Source organism: Eleginops maclovinus, chromosome 12 (assembly GCF_036324505.1).
Source record: "Eleginops maclovinus isolate JMC-PN-2008 ecotype Puerto Natales chromosome 12, JC_Emac_rtc_rv5, whole genome shotgun sequence".
NCBI classification, from domain to species: Eukaryota; Metazoa; Chordata; class Actinopteri; order Perciformes; family Eleginopidae; genus Eleginops; species Eleginops maclovinus.
In genome coordinates, this window is record NC_086360.1 from 20,140,935 (window position 1) to 20,156,545 (window position 15,611).

At 41.6% G+C, this 15,611-nt stretch overlaps 1 protein-coding gene across 5 annotated transcripts in view; it reads left to right on the top strand.

Moving 5' to 3' along the window:
* Positions 1–15,611, top strand: part of mctp1a (multiple C2 domains, transmembrane 1a) — a 134,538-nt gene that overhangs the window by 82,101 nt on the left and 36,826 nt on the right. For all 5 annotated transcript variants that reach the window (XM_063896734.1, XM_063896736.1, XM_063896735.1 and 2 more), the window contains 5 exons: positions 4,583–4,685; positions 5,436–5,538; positions 6,137–6,238; positions 6,751–6,825; positions 8,970–9,089. In XM_063896734.1, the coding sequence (XP_063752804.1) occupies positions 4,583–4,685; positions 5,436–5,538; positions 6,137–6,238; positions 6,751–6,825; positions 8,970–9,089 (503 nt within the window). The remainder of the gene's footprint in view (positions 1–4,582; positions 4,686–5,435; positions 5,539–6,136; positions 6,239–6,750; positions 6,826–8,969; positions 9,090–15,611) is intronic.

A 15,611-nucleotide genomic window follows, 5' to 3' on the forward strand; every position in this document is an offset into this window, starting at 1 on the left:
GTGTGTGTGTGTGTGTGTGTGTGTGTGTGTGTGTGTGTGTGTGTGTGTGTGTGTGTGTGTGTGTGTGTGTGTGTGTGTGTGTGTGTGTGTGTGTGTGTGTGTGTGTGTGTGTGTGTGTGTGTGTGTGTGTGTGTGTGTGTGTGTGTGTGTGTGTGTGTGTGTGTGTGTGTGTGTGTGTGAGAGAGAGAGAAAGTGAGTGTAGAGTTTGCTCTCCATTTGAAACAGCCACAGTCCCATTAGCCAATACAGAGTGGAGCTGGTTGATTTGGGTTATTGCGTGGAGCAACCGGAGCAGCCGGAGTGCAGGGCTAATGGTTCTCTGGCTCTTGTATTTCACTCCAAGCTGAAATTTGCTCCGTGACCTCGTTGTAGAGCTCATCATTCAGTCTAAGCTTTATGGATCCTTCCAAAAAAACCTCAAAAGTAAAACTGGAAATATAATGTCTAGTGGCTGTTTGTTTGCCTTTCACTTTGTCTCTGGTGGTTAGACGTGCTCATTGAAAACATGTTTGATTCCTGAGCAGCCTCTACAGCCTGTGGTGATTTGAAATTAGTGCTACAAGCTTGCTACACAGTTACAGTGTAGCATGTCCTTAAGTGTAAACCAGGGCTAATATTTTTCATTGAAACCTCCAAGACTGAACATTTCGAAAAACGTGTGTTAAATTCAGATTTGAATATCCACAACATGTTTTGAACATCTGATGGACTAATTTCACCTATGTTTTTACTTAAAATGTGAAAATGTAAACTTGAAAGGAAAAAAATATTTTTTCCATGTATATTTAAGCATGTGCTTGCCATATGTCGCTATATGAATACTTGGGTTTCACATGTTAAAAAGTAAAACATTTGTTTACACAAAGGACTCTGTATATATTTACAAAAAGCAAGACAAAACATGGGCTTAGTTTCACATGTGGGTTTAACATGTAACTTTTGTGTTATAGCCAAAGAGATCTAAAATTTAAACAGTCCAATGTTTAACCTAAAACAAAATCATACATTCTGGCAAGCAATGTAAAAGGAAACATTTTTCTTTTGTTCCTTAGAAAGCATTTTCTTTCAGCCAGTCTAGCCATACACACATAGATACAGTAGGTAAACTGATACGGAAAAACGACAGGCGACAGGGTTGTTTCTAGGTGGTGTGTGTGTGTGTGTGTGTGTGTGTGTGTGTGTGTGTGTGTGTGTGTGTGTGTGTGTGTGTGTGTGTGTGTGTGTGTGTGTGTGTGTGTGTGTGTGTGTGTGTGTGTGTGTGTGTCACTGGCAGAAACAATAGCTCTTTAAGAGCCACATAAGAGCCCTCACCACATGAACACCCTATTTTAACAGCCGAGACCAAGAGAGGGTCGGGAGCAAGGTGAGAGAGAAACAGACGGACAGACAAACAGACAGACAGAGAGGGGAGGTCAGTGAGAGAGAAAGAGTTCACCATCTCTCTCCCATTCACGCAGCCTGTCTCTTCACCCGTCTCTTCCCCTCCTCCTCCTCTCTCTCTAGCCATCTCTCTCTCTCTAATTGAAGTGTTTTTGTGGAGTAGCTCCTCTCCAGCCCGAGTAGGATAACTGAAAATAGTCTCTAAAACCAACAATCCCTTTTGTCTGCAAGCTCTTGTCCCTCAGAGTGGATGCTATACAGTTAGAACATTTCAATAGTTACACACACACACACACACACACACACACACACACACACACACACACACACACACACACACACACACACACAGGCACACACACAGGCACACAGGCACATGCACTTCCAGCAGCTACACCATAGAAAGTGTAGACATTCTTTTTATGCTCAACAATAACACAAAATCTCTCAGTAAAGTGTATATTTTCCACAGCATCACTTGACACACAAATAAATACTGTCGTTGTCTTGTCTAGCCTATTAAAAGTTATATGAAAAGTAGAGTAACTGCTCCAAAAATGTCCATTGATTCACGTTTTAAAGTCTAAATCATAATTAATTGTGATTGTGGAGGAGCATGAGAGCTTTCTCTCTCCAGCCGCAAACTCCTCACTAACTCTAAGCTTCCTGCGAGGCAATTACAGCGCGCTCCCTCGTCTCCGCACTGTATTCATCCTCCACACTTATCTCAGGGCCTCTGAAATGAGTTTGAGCCCGCTGCTTGCTGCAAACTGTCTGCCAGCGGCACAGAGACAGGACCCAGAGGGGGGAGGAGCTTTGCTCGGACATTACCTGGATGATCTCTGAGTGGCGCTCAAACCTGAGCGTGTAATTGGTTAAGACAGCCGCCTCTGGTGCTGGCGGCCAATAAGGTGAAAGTTCATCACCAATGACAACTGGCTCTCTGCGGCAACACAGCCTGCCATGTCATTAAAAACTGAATATTAGAGAGAAAAATGGGGGAGGGACCGGGTTCTGCAGAAATAATTTCCATCTTCTAATTTAGATGATTGCATTTAAATTTAATCAGACTTGATTTGTGGGGACAACATTTTAATCGTTTATGCTATGGATGCTCGGGAGGATTAAGGAGGATTTCAAATATTCACTTTTGTAATAAACATAAAAAAAGAGACAAAATTTATTATTTTAAAATACATATTTGTGTTTATCCATGATGGGCAGGGGAGGCAGTTATATATGAGTTTGTGTACAATGTAAGCAATAAAGGATGTCCACGGAGATGCATTTAGAAGCACTTTATGGAGTCCATTGTCTTTTGTCAATTTTAATATATGTTGTTTTCTATCGTATGAGTCATAGCTGTCAATATCCACTTCAAACACTCCACATCAATAAAGCCCCACAAACAGATATGAAAGGCAACACCTACGGCTCGGCATTGATCACGGTGACATTTACTTTGCACACCCACTAAATGTCCTGCCCTTGTCACAACATTTGAAGAAAATCACACCAATCAATGCCACACACACACACACACACACACACACACACACACACACACACACACACACACACACACACACACACACACACACACACACACACACACACACACACACACACACACACACACACACACACACACACACACTCCACATTGTGCAGGGGCTTTGAACTCAATCCCAACTTTATTGAGTCCTATTATGCAACATTGCTCCTTTCTTATATTTAAATAGTCTTTCTTTTTTGTACAATACGGAATACGTGTGGGACATATTTCTTTTTTAACTTCCTGACCCAGTCTATTCAAGTGATAAGCTAGAACAAACAGCTCAACGGGTCCCAACAGTTTTAGTAAAAAAAAATGATCAAAGCCAGATTAAAGAGTTTTGTTGTTTTTAGTTCGTTTTCAGGCAATCGAAGGGAGGTGGGCTTGCAGGCATGGGGAGCTGGTCTCCCTCCTTTTTGTGTACAAAGAAATTGAGATGTGAGATGTTAGTAAACAAATGGAGAATATATAGGACATTACTGGTTGTGATTATTATAGTACAGTAAGCTATTCTCATGAGGAGGAAATAACTCTGTGATTATGTTTATTTCTCCTCTCGGTCCCTCTCTACCCAGTTACGTAACTGTAGTAAATTCTGAATTGAAAGTTTTGTTGGAATAAATTAGCATTAATGAATATGATTTATAGTGAACCATATATCGAATCAATGTTTTATAACAGCTGAGGGTCTTAAAAGTTCTCACGTAGTGTACTAAAGTTTTATCTTTTTGGCAGCAACAGCCACTCAAATGATTTCATGTGTGATCCTTGAGTTTTAAAATGAAATTATTCTGTTCAATAAATCTACATTTGGATATATGACGTTTTGTTATTATTACTATAAAAGGTCACTTGTGTTATATTAATGAAACTAGTATTGTTGCCTGTGTATGAAACTGCATGCAGCAGGGATTTCCCTATCATAAACTCAAGTGATACATTTCAATTTTAATATTAACAAATATTTTTCTTACTGTATTTATTAGTGTACAATGCTGTCAATATAACGCCAACATGATGATGAAGAAATGTTTTCTTTCATCATTTAATTCTCAAATGTTGTTCTTGCTTTCACTGATTTCTTCCCCACGTCGTTGCCGCTGGCTCGGACTCGCTAATCATGGAGCAGCGATGTTTCTCACACCCCTGCTCGGCTTTCTTTATCTTCTACTTTGAACTTCTCTGGCCTTCAGAGCCACATCGCAGTCTGCGTCCTCCGCACCATCCATTCTCAAAATCACTCTCTCTTTTGACTCTCCCACCCCCTCCTTGTGACTGCCCAGGGCATAGTTGTCCTGCAGCTTATCTTCTAGTTGTCCGTGTTCCCAGGATTTTGATAGAAACGGCTCGCAGCTGTTCCACTGATATACTGTTTTATAATATATATGGCATCAGGGCTAAACATGAAAGAATCATATTATTACAGCTCTGATAAGTCCAGGGTATTGGAGCTGTCATGTGGAGGAAGGGGGGGATGCTGTTTATTATCTGTCTTAATAAAATGAAGGATTGGAGATAGACAAAAGCTGTTGGAATTACTTTCCTTGAAACCTCAAGCTAACCAAAGTGTAGAATCTTCTAAATGTATTTATCTCTTTTCACCATGAAGGTCATTATTATATGTTTTTGTTTTGTTTTGCTCTGCAGGTAAGAGTGACCCATTCTGTGTGGTGGAGCTGAGTAACGATCGGCTGCAGACACACACTGTCTACAAAAACCTGAACCCCGAGTGGAACAAGGTCTTCACTTTGTGAGTGGCTTTTACAAAACTTGCATGTCTCACACACACATTAAAATCACTACAGTAATTTAAAATAAATAAAGATAAGCATATATGTTCGTATAAAGACTGCCAAAGTCTCACAAAAAAAGTTTTAATTCACAGCAATACATTTTTTTTGTGTTTTTAAAATATATTTATTCCAGTTCAATTTGAGCATTTAAACAAAATTGATCCCAGTTAACAGTCTGCAAAGCCTTTCTCATTAATACATCTAAGAAGACATTATTATAAGATAAAGCAGGCTTGTCCATTTTTTAGGTATTCCAAAAATATCAAAACTGCAGTTACACCCAGGATAAAGTGAAATGTTAACGCAGATCTCACTCTCAACAATTTCTTACATGCATGATACCATTTTATTCAGTAGAAAACTTGTGAATTCCCACCGATGGGACAGATCATTTCAGTCATTCTCTCTTTTAGCCTCCTTTCTATACATAACACCAGCCTTCTTCTTGATCGCCTAGTTTTGAAAAAGATAGGATGTCACTCTTTACTTCTCCTAGTTATTGCGGTACTGTGTGTGCAATATACCACAATGCCTGTCAATGGTGATTTTTAAACATTTATATAAATGTAATACATGGTACACAATTTTTTAAAATGTTGTTGGGAGTCTTAAACATTTAAGGAAGCTTATCCAAGACATGTAAGCTTTCAAAGTGTTTCAGCCTATATTTCAGTGTATGTGTCATGTTGTGTTTCTGTGTGCTGCAGTAACGTGAAGGACATCCACTCGGTACTTGAGGTCACTGTTTACGACGAGGACCGAGATAGAAGTGCAGACTTTCTCGGGAAGGTGGCTATTCCTTTACTAAATGTGAGTCTAAGGCAGATCTCTGCATGTGTTACTTTTTCTGGTCCTTTGGGGATAATATAGAGAACATAGAGCAACGGAAAGAATGAAAACACACAGTTGAAGATATAAAAAGCAGAGGTTATTTTTGCAACTCCACAGATGAGACTGTTATTATTTCACAAAGGAGAAAGAGATGACAGGATCGAGACAAATAGAAGAGAGCCTAAGAAAAAAAAAGAGATTGATAGGTGAGAAGAAAGAAAGTGAGGGGATGAGAGACTATATGAAAATGACACTGATAGAGAGATGGAACGATGCGATTTATAGATAAAAAAAACAGACAAGTGTCTCTTACAGTTGAAAAAAAATATAGATAGCCTGTAAAAAGTACTGTGTGTCTAATATACCCATGCTCTGCTGTACAGTATGATTCCCCAGGATAGTTAATTTCTGTTTGACAGAGCCGAGCTGCAGTGGGTAATGAACAGGTACTTGTCAGAGTTGCCACAGTTGTTTTGGGTTCCCTGTCAGCGCCAGCAGCTGGGGTTCAAAGGTGGCCCGGGGAGCCGATTCAGCCGGGTATTGCCAGACAGACGCCTGTCATGTCCCTCTCCCACAGATCCAAAATGGAGAACGCAAAGCCTACGCCTTGAAAAGCAAGGAGCTGACAGGGCCAACAAAAGGGGTCATCTTTCTCGAAATAGACGTGATTTTTAATGCTGTAAGTCTTTCTTTAGCTTTTTTGATTCTCCTCCCTGATTTTTTTTTGTCGCCCACCACCCCCCATTATCCTCTCCCTCCATCCCGCTCTTGTTCTCTCCAGCATCCCCCCCCCCCCCCCTCTATGCTGCTGTTGTCTTTATTCTGTTTGTCCCCCCTCCCTCGCTTCCATCTCATCCCGTGTCCCTCGTCCTCGTTTTGGCTTTAATTATCGAAGACTCCCTCTCAACAGCCTTTGTTCGCCCATTCACCATCGCTGTGTGTGTCCTATAGCGGCCATCTTACAGCTTTCTCTCCCGCACTCTCTAGCCACTGACATAGGGCACGCTCTACGCATGTGCTGCCAATATCATTACACAATGTGTTAAAAAAAAAAAATCTGATAAATATAACACCTTGACAACTCATCGTCATGAACTCTGTCATTTTATTTATTAATGTTATGAAATAAGTGTCTTTTCACTCTCACCATTTGCTGTTTTTAAGGCTGTGTGTGTTCACTCCGTCCTCCAGGTGAAGGCTGGTCTCAGGACGTTGATTCCCATAGAGCAGAAGTATATCGAAGAGGAGCCCAGAGTGTCCAAACAGGTACATCAGCAGCCAACACTGATATTCTACCTCTCTGTCTTATTTTATCTGTGTCCACCACTTTACCCCCTATTCTGCCTAACTGTCTGAAGCGAAACCAACACGCCTGGAGAGTGGCATCTTGTAAACCAGAACAACTGTGTGGGCAAGATACAACAGCATGATTGAAGGAAAAACAGCATTTTGTTTCTTTTTTTTCTTCCCTCCTCTCTCCCTTCTCTCATCTCTCCCCCCTTGCATCCACTCTGAGTGGTGAATAGAAATGTCAAGCTGTCAGCTCTGGGGTGCATAAGTAGATTGGCCATCCTTATAGTTGGCCCTCTTTGCCACTGCTGCTTTGCACTTCATTGTCACGCCGCTCAGTGTGGCGGCACCACAAAGGGCTGAATAGTAGGGGCTGGCCCACATCAGACATGTCATATGACTGACCGTTTGGGCTCAGCAGTCAAAGCTGCGCCATGCACAGTCGAGCACAGCACAGCACAACACACGCACCAGCTCCCATACCAGGCTTTTGTCAGCCCTCCATCTATTCCCCTCTTTCCTCACTGTTTCTGCCTTCTCTGTTGCTCTCTGACTCGACCCACTCTACTATTTTTTTCCCCAAGTGCAGAATCTTTTTTACATCTGCATTTCACCTCTGACTCACTGAGATGACCCATGTCAGCGTCTCGCAATGATGATGTCACATCCTTCTTTAGAGGGATTGCCCTGTGAGGGCTCTTTTGTGTGGTAGCAGCTCCCCTGCTGTTGCTTGCTGCTTAGTGTGCAGACACATACACAGTAAAGAGAAGCTGGCTGCCAAACAAAACCATATAATCGTAATTATCACATTTGACTTAATAAATGGCAATACCACTTTTCTAATTGTTTTAGAGGAATAACTCAAGGCACTTCTTGAAACACGTCATGGAAATAAAATAGCCTTATCAAGACAGTTATGGCAATAATGAGCCCAGAAGAGTACAGCATGTACATCAAGTGCATGCGCTGAGGAACGTGGAAATGGATGATTCACAGTCTTGCTGTCCTTAGGGTCTGTGTGTCCCCAGCAGGACACCATACAGTCATCCTCAGTTTGGCAACAAAAACACTTCACATAATTACACATAGAGAAGGAGGAATCCTCCTCTCATCTTGCATCAAAGCAGCCAAGCCACCCCTAACCACATGCAAATCCACCCGGAAACCGACATACATATAGACAATAGACTTTACTGTAGTGCTACAAACCCATACTGTATACCCACAATATACACACATTCAAACACACACACAGAGCATTTCTTTCTTTTCTAAATAGTAAAGTAATGGCCTAGAATTTTTTGAACAGCGATCTGCAGAGACAGTTTGTCCTTTGGGAGCACTTTCTCCTGGTGGTGACCTGATTGGGTGGTTGGCATTCTGCTCTGCTGTACTGCTATTCCCTGAATGGTTGGCAACCCATGGGGAGGACAGCAGTTAGCCAGCTTTCTCTCATACCTGGCCAAAATGCACGGAGAACCCTCGGGGAGGAGAGTCCAGGGACTGTTTGAAATTATTGTACTTCACTTTATCACTTGGAGAGTAGACTCACAGCAACATTGTGAGTCATCCTGTCACACTTTAAGCGGCCGTTTGTCCTGTATGCTGATCCACATCCATATATAGTTACCCAAAGAAGAGCACATGACAATGTCCTCTTGGTGTCCTCAGTGCTGCACTGTTATACAGTAATATTAAAGCCAAAGTGGGTTCAAAGCTTTTTTATAAATTAAAAAAACCATAATGCTCCTCTTAACTTAACCAGATTGAGACACAATGGGGTTTAAAGTGCCTGTATTAAGATTAACGGTCATTTTCACGAAGACAATAATTACACGGTGTATTAAACGTACTTTTTTAATTGTGACAAATTCACAAAAGAGGGAAATTAATTCCTAAACATGTGATAATGTTTGTAAAACGTACTATATGTGCAGCTTATGTTAAAAAGTCACAACCTTGATGTGTTTCAGTGTTTGTTTCCACTTATAGTTAGGAATCTGTCACATAAAGTGTCATCAATATGATAATATTTGAGACATAATAATATATCATCTACAGTATATAACAGGATGTTCATTTATTTTAATCCTTCACTTTTGTTTTTGTCTCCATTTTAGCTGCTGTTACACAACTTCAACAGAGTTCGTCGCTGCATCATGTTCCTGATCAACACAGGCTGCTTCATCAACAGCTGCTTCGAATGGGACTCTCCACAGAGGAGCATCTGTGCTTTTGTAGTACGTACAGCTGCACTGGCATATACCTGTACAGTACCACACATGAGGGCATATTACATTTACACCGATTCTATTATCCAAAATATGTTGATGCTCTTTTATTAATAGGGTGAAATTTATGTAGACAAAATAATTTCAGAAAAAAGTTGAGTGTTCACTTTGCCAGAAATATTACCTCACACATTTTTGAAACAAAATGAGCCATACTCACATTGATGGATCAGTACTATTTTAAATAGACTAACAACATTCATCTATTTCACTGAGTACATTCATATTGCCAGTTAACATCTGCACACACGCAGCAGGAGAGGTTGTAGGACCATTTCTGCTAACAAAGTATGGATGCTTCACTGGTAATTGCACACTCTAACACGGGGGGTTGTTGATGTCTCAAGCACAGTTAAGTACATTTCCACACTGTAACCCCCACTACAGACTGTTACTCACATACTCAAATATCTTGATATTATAGTGTCGATTAAATCGCCTTTCATCTTTGTATTAAATGTAAAAGCACACATGGTTTATACATGGAAAGTGTCTGTTTTGGCACTCAGTTGCTCGGAATAAGTGGAGAGTTGGTGTTGAAACTTAAAAACTATTTTAATTGCGACCCCTTAGACATTTAAATACTTGTGTTGGAAATGTTGATGTAGTCTATTGAAGTGTGACACGCTGTTCCTGCAGACTGTGGAAACGGTAGCTTCTTTCTCTCTTCTCACATCAGCCACCTCTCTCCTCTCTCTCTCGACCTCCTGTCATCTGTGTCTGGTATTAAAAGGTGAAGTGTAATTGGACAGCAGAGCTATCGGTAAAAGACATTCTCCTGCAGGGCGGTGAGTGGTTGAATAGAGGTTCCCTACCCTAAAGATGACAGAGCAGGCATTTAATCCTGTCTGGTTTAGTGTCCTGACTTAAGTAGCTACAGGACAGGTGGACCGGCCCCGCCCCAGCCCTTTACCGTAGGGGCACTAAGTGTCTTCACAGCAGACATTAGGCATTAGCAGCATTTGGCTGTTTGACACCATTTTCATCTCTGCGGAGGCTGCATATGTGTGTGTTTGTACAGCAGGTCACAGTGTCATCACAAGACATGGGTCAGAATAGACTAGTATTGATCAGTTAACATTTTCCCTCTGTGTGTGTGTGTGTGTGTGTGTGTGTGTGTGTGTGTGTGTGTGTGTGTGTGTGTGTGTGTGTGTGTGTGTGTGTGTGTGTGTGTGTGTGTGTGTGTGTGTGTGTGTGTGTGTGTGTGTACGGTTTGCATTTACTCTCATGTAAGGCTGAACTGGGCGTGAGCACCCTTTATGTTTTTAGAAATAAATAAAAAACGTCAGACAAAAAAATGTTGAAGAATTCACAGAAAACAAGGTCACCTTAGGGTTGCCAATCTTCGTGGTGAATAGAGAGGAGGATGCAGCCTTGGATAGCCCAGCCTCCATGTCAGCACGCGCAAACAAACACATGCACATGCCTTGTATAGCCCTTCACCCTTTTTGAACACACGGCGTACAGTACATCCCTTTCTGAGTAACAGTGCAGACTATTCATATTCTCATTGTACTCTTTTAAATTCAAAGTATTCAGATGACGATAAAGGGTGTATCTAGGCCAAGGACATAGCGTTTTATAGTTTATAGAAAGTCTGAAATTTAGGTGTCATTGTGCCCCCCCACCCCCCGTTCTTTTGGGAGTCTGTTATCGTAGGAGTATGCACTTAGCTAAAAGCATCAGAGTATTTAGGGCCTCTCCTCTACACAGGTACTCCCTCCCTCCCTTCCCTTCTATTTCTTCATCCCTCTTTCATTTCTGCCTCACTTTGAGAGGCCTCTTAATCACTTCGCTCATCTCTTTAAGTGGGTTTTTATGGGGGGCCATCTGGCCAAGGTGGTGTGTTCATGAAGGTGTACGGCTGTGTGTGATTATGGGCATGTGTGTCTGTTCACATGTGCACGTGTGTTTCTGTCTGGCTGTCTTTCTAGACAGATGTTACACTTAACTTTCCAACACGGCTGTAGATACAGTGGTGGAGTTGTGGGCAATTCAACCTCTAAACTTACGAATGTGTGCACTGCAACTGCTCAGTGAGCCCGAGGGGAGGAATTTCAGTGTGTTCATATAATTCTGGTATTTTGTGAATGCTATAGTACATCCAAATGCAGTCACTTCACAACATTCCCTCCATAAAAACGCTCACATTTTTTCTTCATGGTCGCTTGCTCTCCTTCTGCACGATTCCAAAAGTTGCCAGCCGCATGTACACATCGCCCATTAGTGCCAGCTGTGATTAGTGTGTATGTTGTGTGTGTTTTGTGCGCATGTGAGAGAAAGAGAGATATCGCATAGTCTCACATGCAGCCTTTCTCTCTCTCACACCCACACTGCTGTCACCCACCCATCCCGACAGTGAATCAGCCACCGTGGCAGCTTTGCCTGAGGCGTTGGCACAATGGACGGGACTGGAGTTACCTCCTGTCCTGCATGATGGGTGGTGTCTCTGAGTGTGTGTGTGTGTGTGTGTGTGTGTGTGTGTGTGTGTGTGTGTGTGTGTGTGTGTGTGTGTGTGTGTGTGTGTGTGTGTGTGTGTGTGTGTGTGTGTGTGTGTGTGTGTGTGTGTGTGTGTGTGTGTGTGTGTGTGTGTGTGTGTGTGTGTGTGTGTGTTGGTCCCAGTGTCTCTGTCTCCCTGTCTCAGGGTTAAGCGTCTGCTTCCTCTCTCCACACCTGCAAGCTCAGTGTCTCTTCCTTCGTTCCCTCCATCCATCCCTGTTCCTCTTTATCTCTCTCTCCCTCCCCTCCTCTTCCTTTGCCTTCTCTCCTGGAGAGTTGAGGCCATTGTGGGGCTGAGCGGTGTTGGGTTCTGTTCTCCTGCTGCTGCCAGCTCTCCCCACGGCCCCTGCAAGACAAGGCTGTTATTGCCCCAGGGACCGCAGGCCTCAGCAGCTCTTCCTCCAAACAAATTTGCTGTAACTTTATCTGCAATTGGGCCCTGAATTGGGAGCAAATAGAGGCAGCTTTGTGAAGCTTGGGGAAGGGCGAGGGCAGCGAGCTGGGGGTTGTTGGGGAGGCAGGGGAAATGATACCAGGCTCTTTTATGTCAGGCAAAGTAGGACTCTTATCAGGAAGAGAGCCCAGACAAGGGAGCTACTTCTAGAGGAAACTGGAGCACCTATCACCTGCTTTGCATTTAGATAAAAATTCACCCTGCTGAAATAAAAAAGGGAAAAAAGCAAAGACAGGTACAGAAGCAACTATTGGAGTGTGTGTGTGTGTGTGTGTGTGTGTGTGTGTGTGTGTGTGTGTGTGTGTGTGTGTGTGTGTGTGTGTGTGTGTGTGTGTGTGTGTTTGTACATGTTTAATACACATACACAGGGCAGAGACACCATAGCAGTCGGTGGTACACACCACTCCAGGTCTCTTTAAATTGCTCCTTTGACTCTTCTTCAAAGAAGCAGTCTTAACTTTGGAAAGTTTTAAAGTCGTGAGTTCGTCTTTGCCCACAGCAAGGGACAGCTTTGAAAGATATACTTTCACATTTTACTGCTCTCCTGATTTGCTAAACGAATGATAGTTGAAATATAGTGCCATGACTAACAGAGAATACCAAACCAGAGTTTAATCACCAGAGATAGAGACAGCAAATGTGCGAGGCCTTTTGTTGAGACGTCAGGGACTCGGCATCCTTACTTATCATTTTATAACTGTGGCCATAAAATGGTGGAAGCTTTGTTTTTATTTTGTATGTTTTTAGAAAATGACTGGCTTTGACACGTTGGGTTTAGTCATTCAGGCTGCTGTTTTATCAGATGAGCAGCATTAGTCCTGCTGTAGATATATGTTCTGCAGGAGTACAGCAGGGGGCAGTCTAGCACCACTTAATGATGGGCAGGTCCGTTCACTAACAGGACACAGTCCTCCTCCCGCTCCCTTTCTCTCGAACTTAACAGGACTTCTAGTTGCTATCTGGCAACACTTAGTGCCAGCATGGAAATTGATGTAAGAGAGATAAAGGGGAACTCTGAAATCCAAACTTCAGTTTCACTCCACTGAGACAGAGCAGGGGGAAAGTTAGCCTGGTGTGTGGTTAATGTAAGCCAAAGTACTGAATATTACCCTCCCACAGAGCCGCAGCTCAGAGCCGTAAGGACGCGGGTAGTGTTTTGAAACAAATAATGCAGAATACAACTCTCAACGTGCCACACTGAGTGCTTGAATAAATCATTTTGACTTCTCTATTTTGTTAACACGTTTAAGATATCTTCTTCTGTTCAGGGGAGTTCTTAATATTAAGAGAGGGCATCTATATTGTATCTGTAATGAAATTAGACTACAGAGACCTGTCAAAATAATTTATTTTGCTGACTTTATTTATTGGTATTTTAGCCAAAATATTACAAATTATACTGCCATGGTTTTACTTTGTTCCTGTTTGTGATTGTCTATTTTAATTAAACATCTCGTATGAATTTCAGCTGGTGCTTAGATGTGAAGTATGCCCAGTTCAAATGTAGCCTTAAACCATATTTGAAATGGTTTAGCAGATTTGACAGAGGAAAGTATTGTTTTACTTTGTTTTATGACAAGCGATTAGTTTTGTTCTTTAAAAAATCATTGCATTATAAAAAAGGCTTGTTAAAGCACAAAAGCTTTGAAAGAAAATGATGATGGGTTTTTATGGGAAAATAGATGATAGTTGTTTGGAGGTAAATTGCAGCCAGTAGCTTTGGGGATAAAATCAAATGTTCACTATAGTAGACACAACTAAACCATAGTAGAAATAACTAACATAACTCTTGAATGTTTATTTATTTCTACTGCTCTGTAGTAATTCAGATAATTACAGATACTATTTCTAAAAATAATTGTATGTGAAGAGAGAAGAGGGTTTTATATCTCATTATTGTTTCTGTTATATTGCACATTTATACACAGGCTCTCAAGACTTAATTGTAGGGTTTGCATATTTCCAATAATAAAGAAGTGCATAAACAGAGAAAGACCATCTACTGTGTTTATATGAATGTTTTGACGTTAGCACACAGGTAAGAAATCAGCAGCATTTAAAAGGGAAGCAACAGTGGAGCCTGGTGAGCTTCCCTCTCGGTCCGTGTTCATTGGTCACTACATTGTGTGTCTCTGGCCACGCAGAGTCATCTACAAATGATTCTCTTTGACTACATCTGGAGCTTCATTTTTGCATTTCCCACCTCTTTTTCCCCTTCGATCCAGCATGTTTTTATCATTGTTTTTCCCCCCTCTGCCTTTCTGTGGTCACTGACATCCACAGCAGGCTCCTTCCCACTCCCTCTTCCCTAGGCGCAGAGCTTGCTATCTGGTGTAGCACGCAATGGGGGGTGTTTGTGATCGCCAAGTCCTGGTGGAAAGGTCCAGGCACTGCAGGGCCCCTATTACCCCGCCGGGGGGCACAGAGACGGGGCAGGGCCGGCCACTGCTGAGCCTGGGTGTCCGGTTCCTCTAGCTGCCTGTCAAAACTTCGCCCTCAGCCACTATAACCAAATGGAGAAGGAATGAAGGGGGACGGCAGGTTAAACAACCTCAGGCAAATGGAGAAAAAAGCGAGATCCTTTTTTTTTTTAACATAAAAGAGGGTTTTAAGGTTTCATTTAAACATCGGGACAGTGTGAAGCAAATTCATTTGTCTGTTGTGTGATAAGGATACCATAAGCGATTAGAGAGCCAGACACTAAATATATTTACTTTACAATATATATAAGTGTTATTTATAGCAGAGCGTTTGAAAAGAACATGAAGATTTTTTTAAGGTATTTATATCTTCTAAGAGAATACGTTTAAGACAAGTGAGCTCCTTTGTTTGTTTGAAGACATGACTCTGCACCTGTATTGCAGACTTTATTAAAAACTCATTATTACATGTTTATCAGTGTTTTGAGTTTGGAAACTATAGTACTTTGCAGGAGATGGATAATTTTAGAATGGTTATATTTTGTAGAGCAAATGTGTTATGTTTGTTTGTTTGTTTGTATGTAAGATTAGTTTGCTGAGCTTACACGGTCCTTGCATCCTTTCTGATGTATGAAGGGAAATGGTTGTGTTGCTTATTAGTATACAAATATGAATTATTGAATAGTAAAATCTCCAATTCTTCTACACAGCTGTATCAGAGAAAGACTCTTTGTATTTGAGAAAGTGAAGTTGAGCCTGAGAGACGGGGAAAGATTTCGATCCTTTTGGGAGATTTTGTTGCTGCACCAAGGCCATTCAGGTTTATTTGAAAGTACATTTTGCTGTGAGCATTATGTAAATGTACTGGACATTTCTAATGTTTAATTTATGTCTTTTTTTTTGCTTTGTATATTCCGTGTCTGTTAGTGAATTTTACATAAAGATATTTTTATTAAAAAGTTTGGATATCAGCCTTACCAACTTTTTGTATACGTGAGCAGGGAAAAAGTTAAGATAATGTTATTGTTTAATTATGTAAAGAGTTGTTTGCATTGATATTCACATGCATATGTTTGTGTGGGGGTGTGTGTGTGTGTG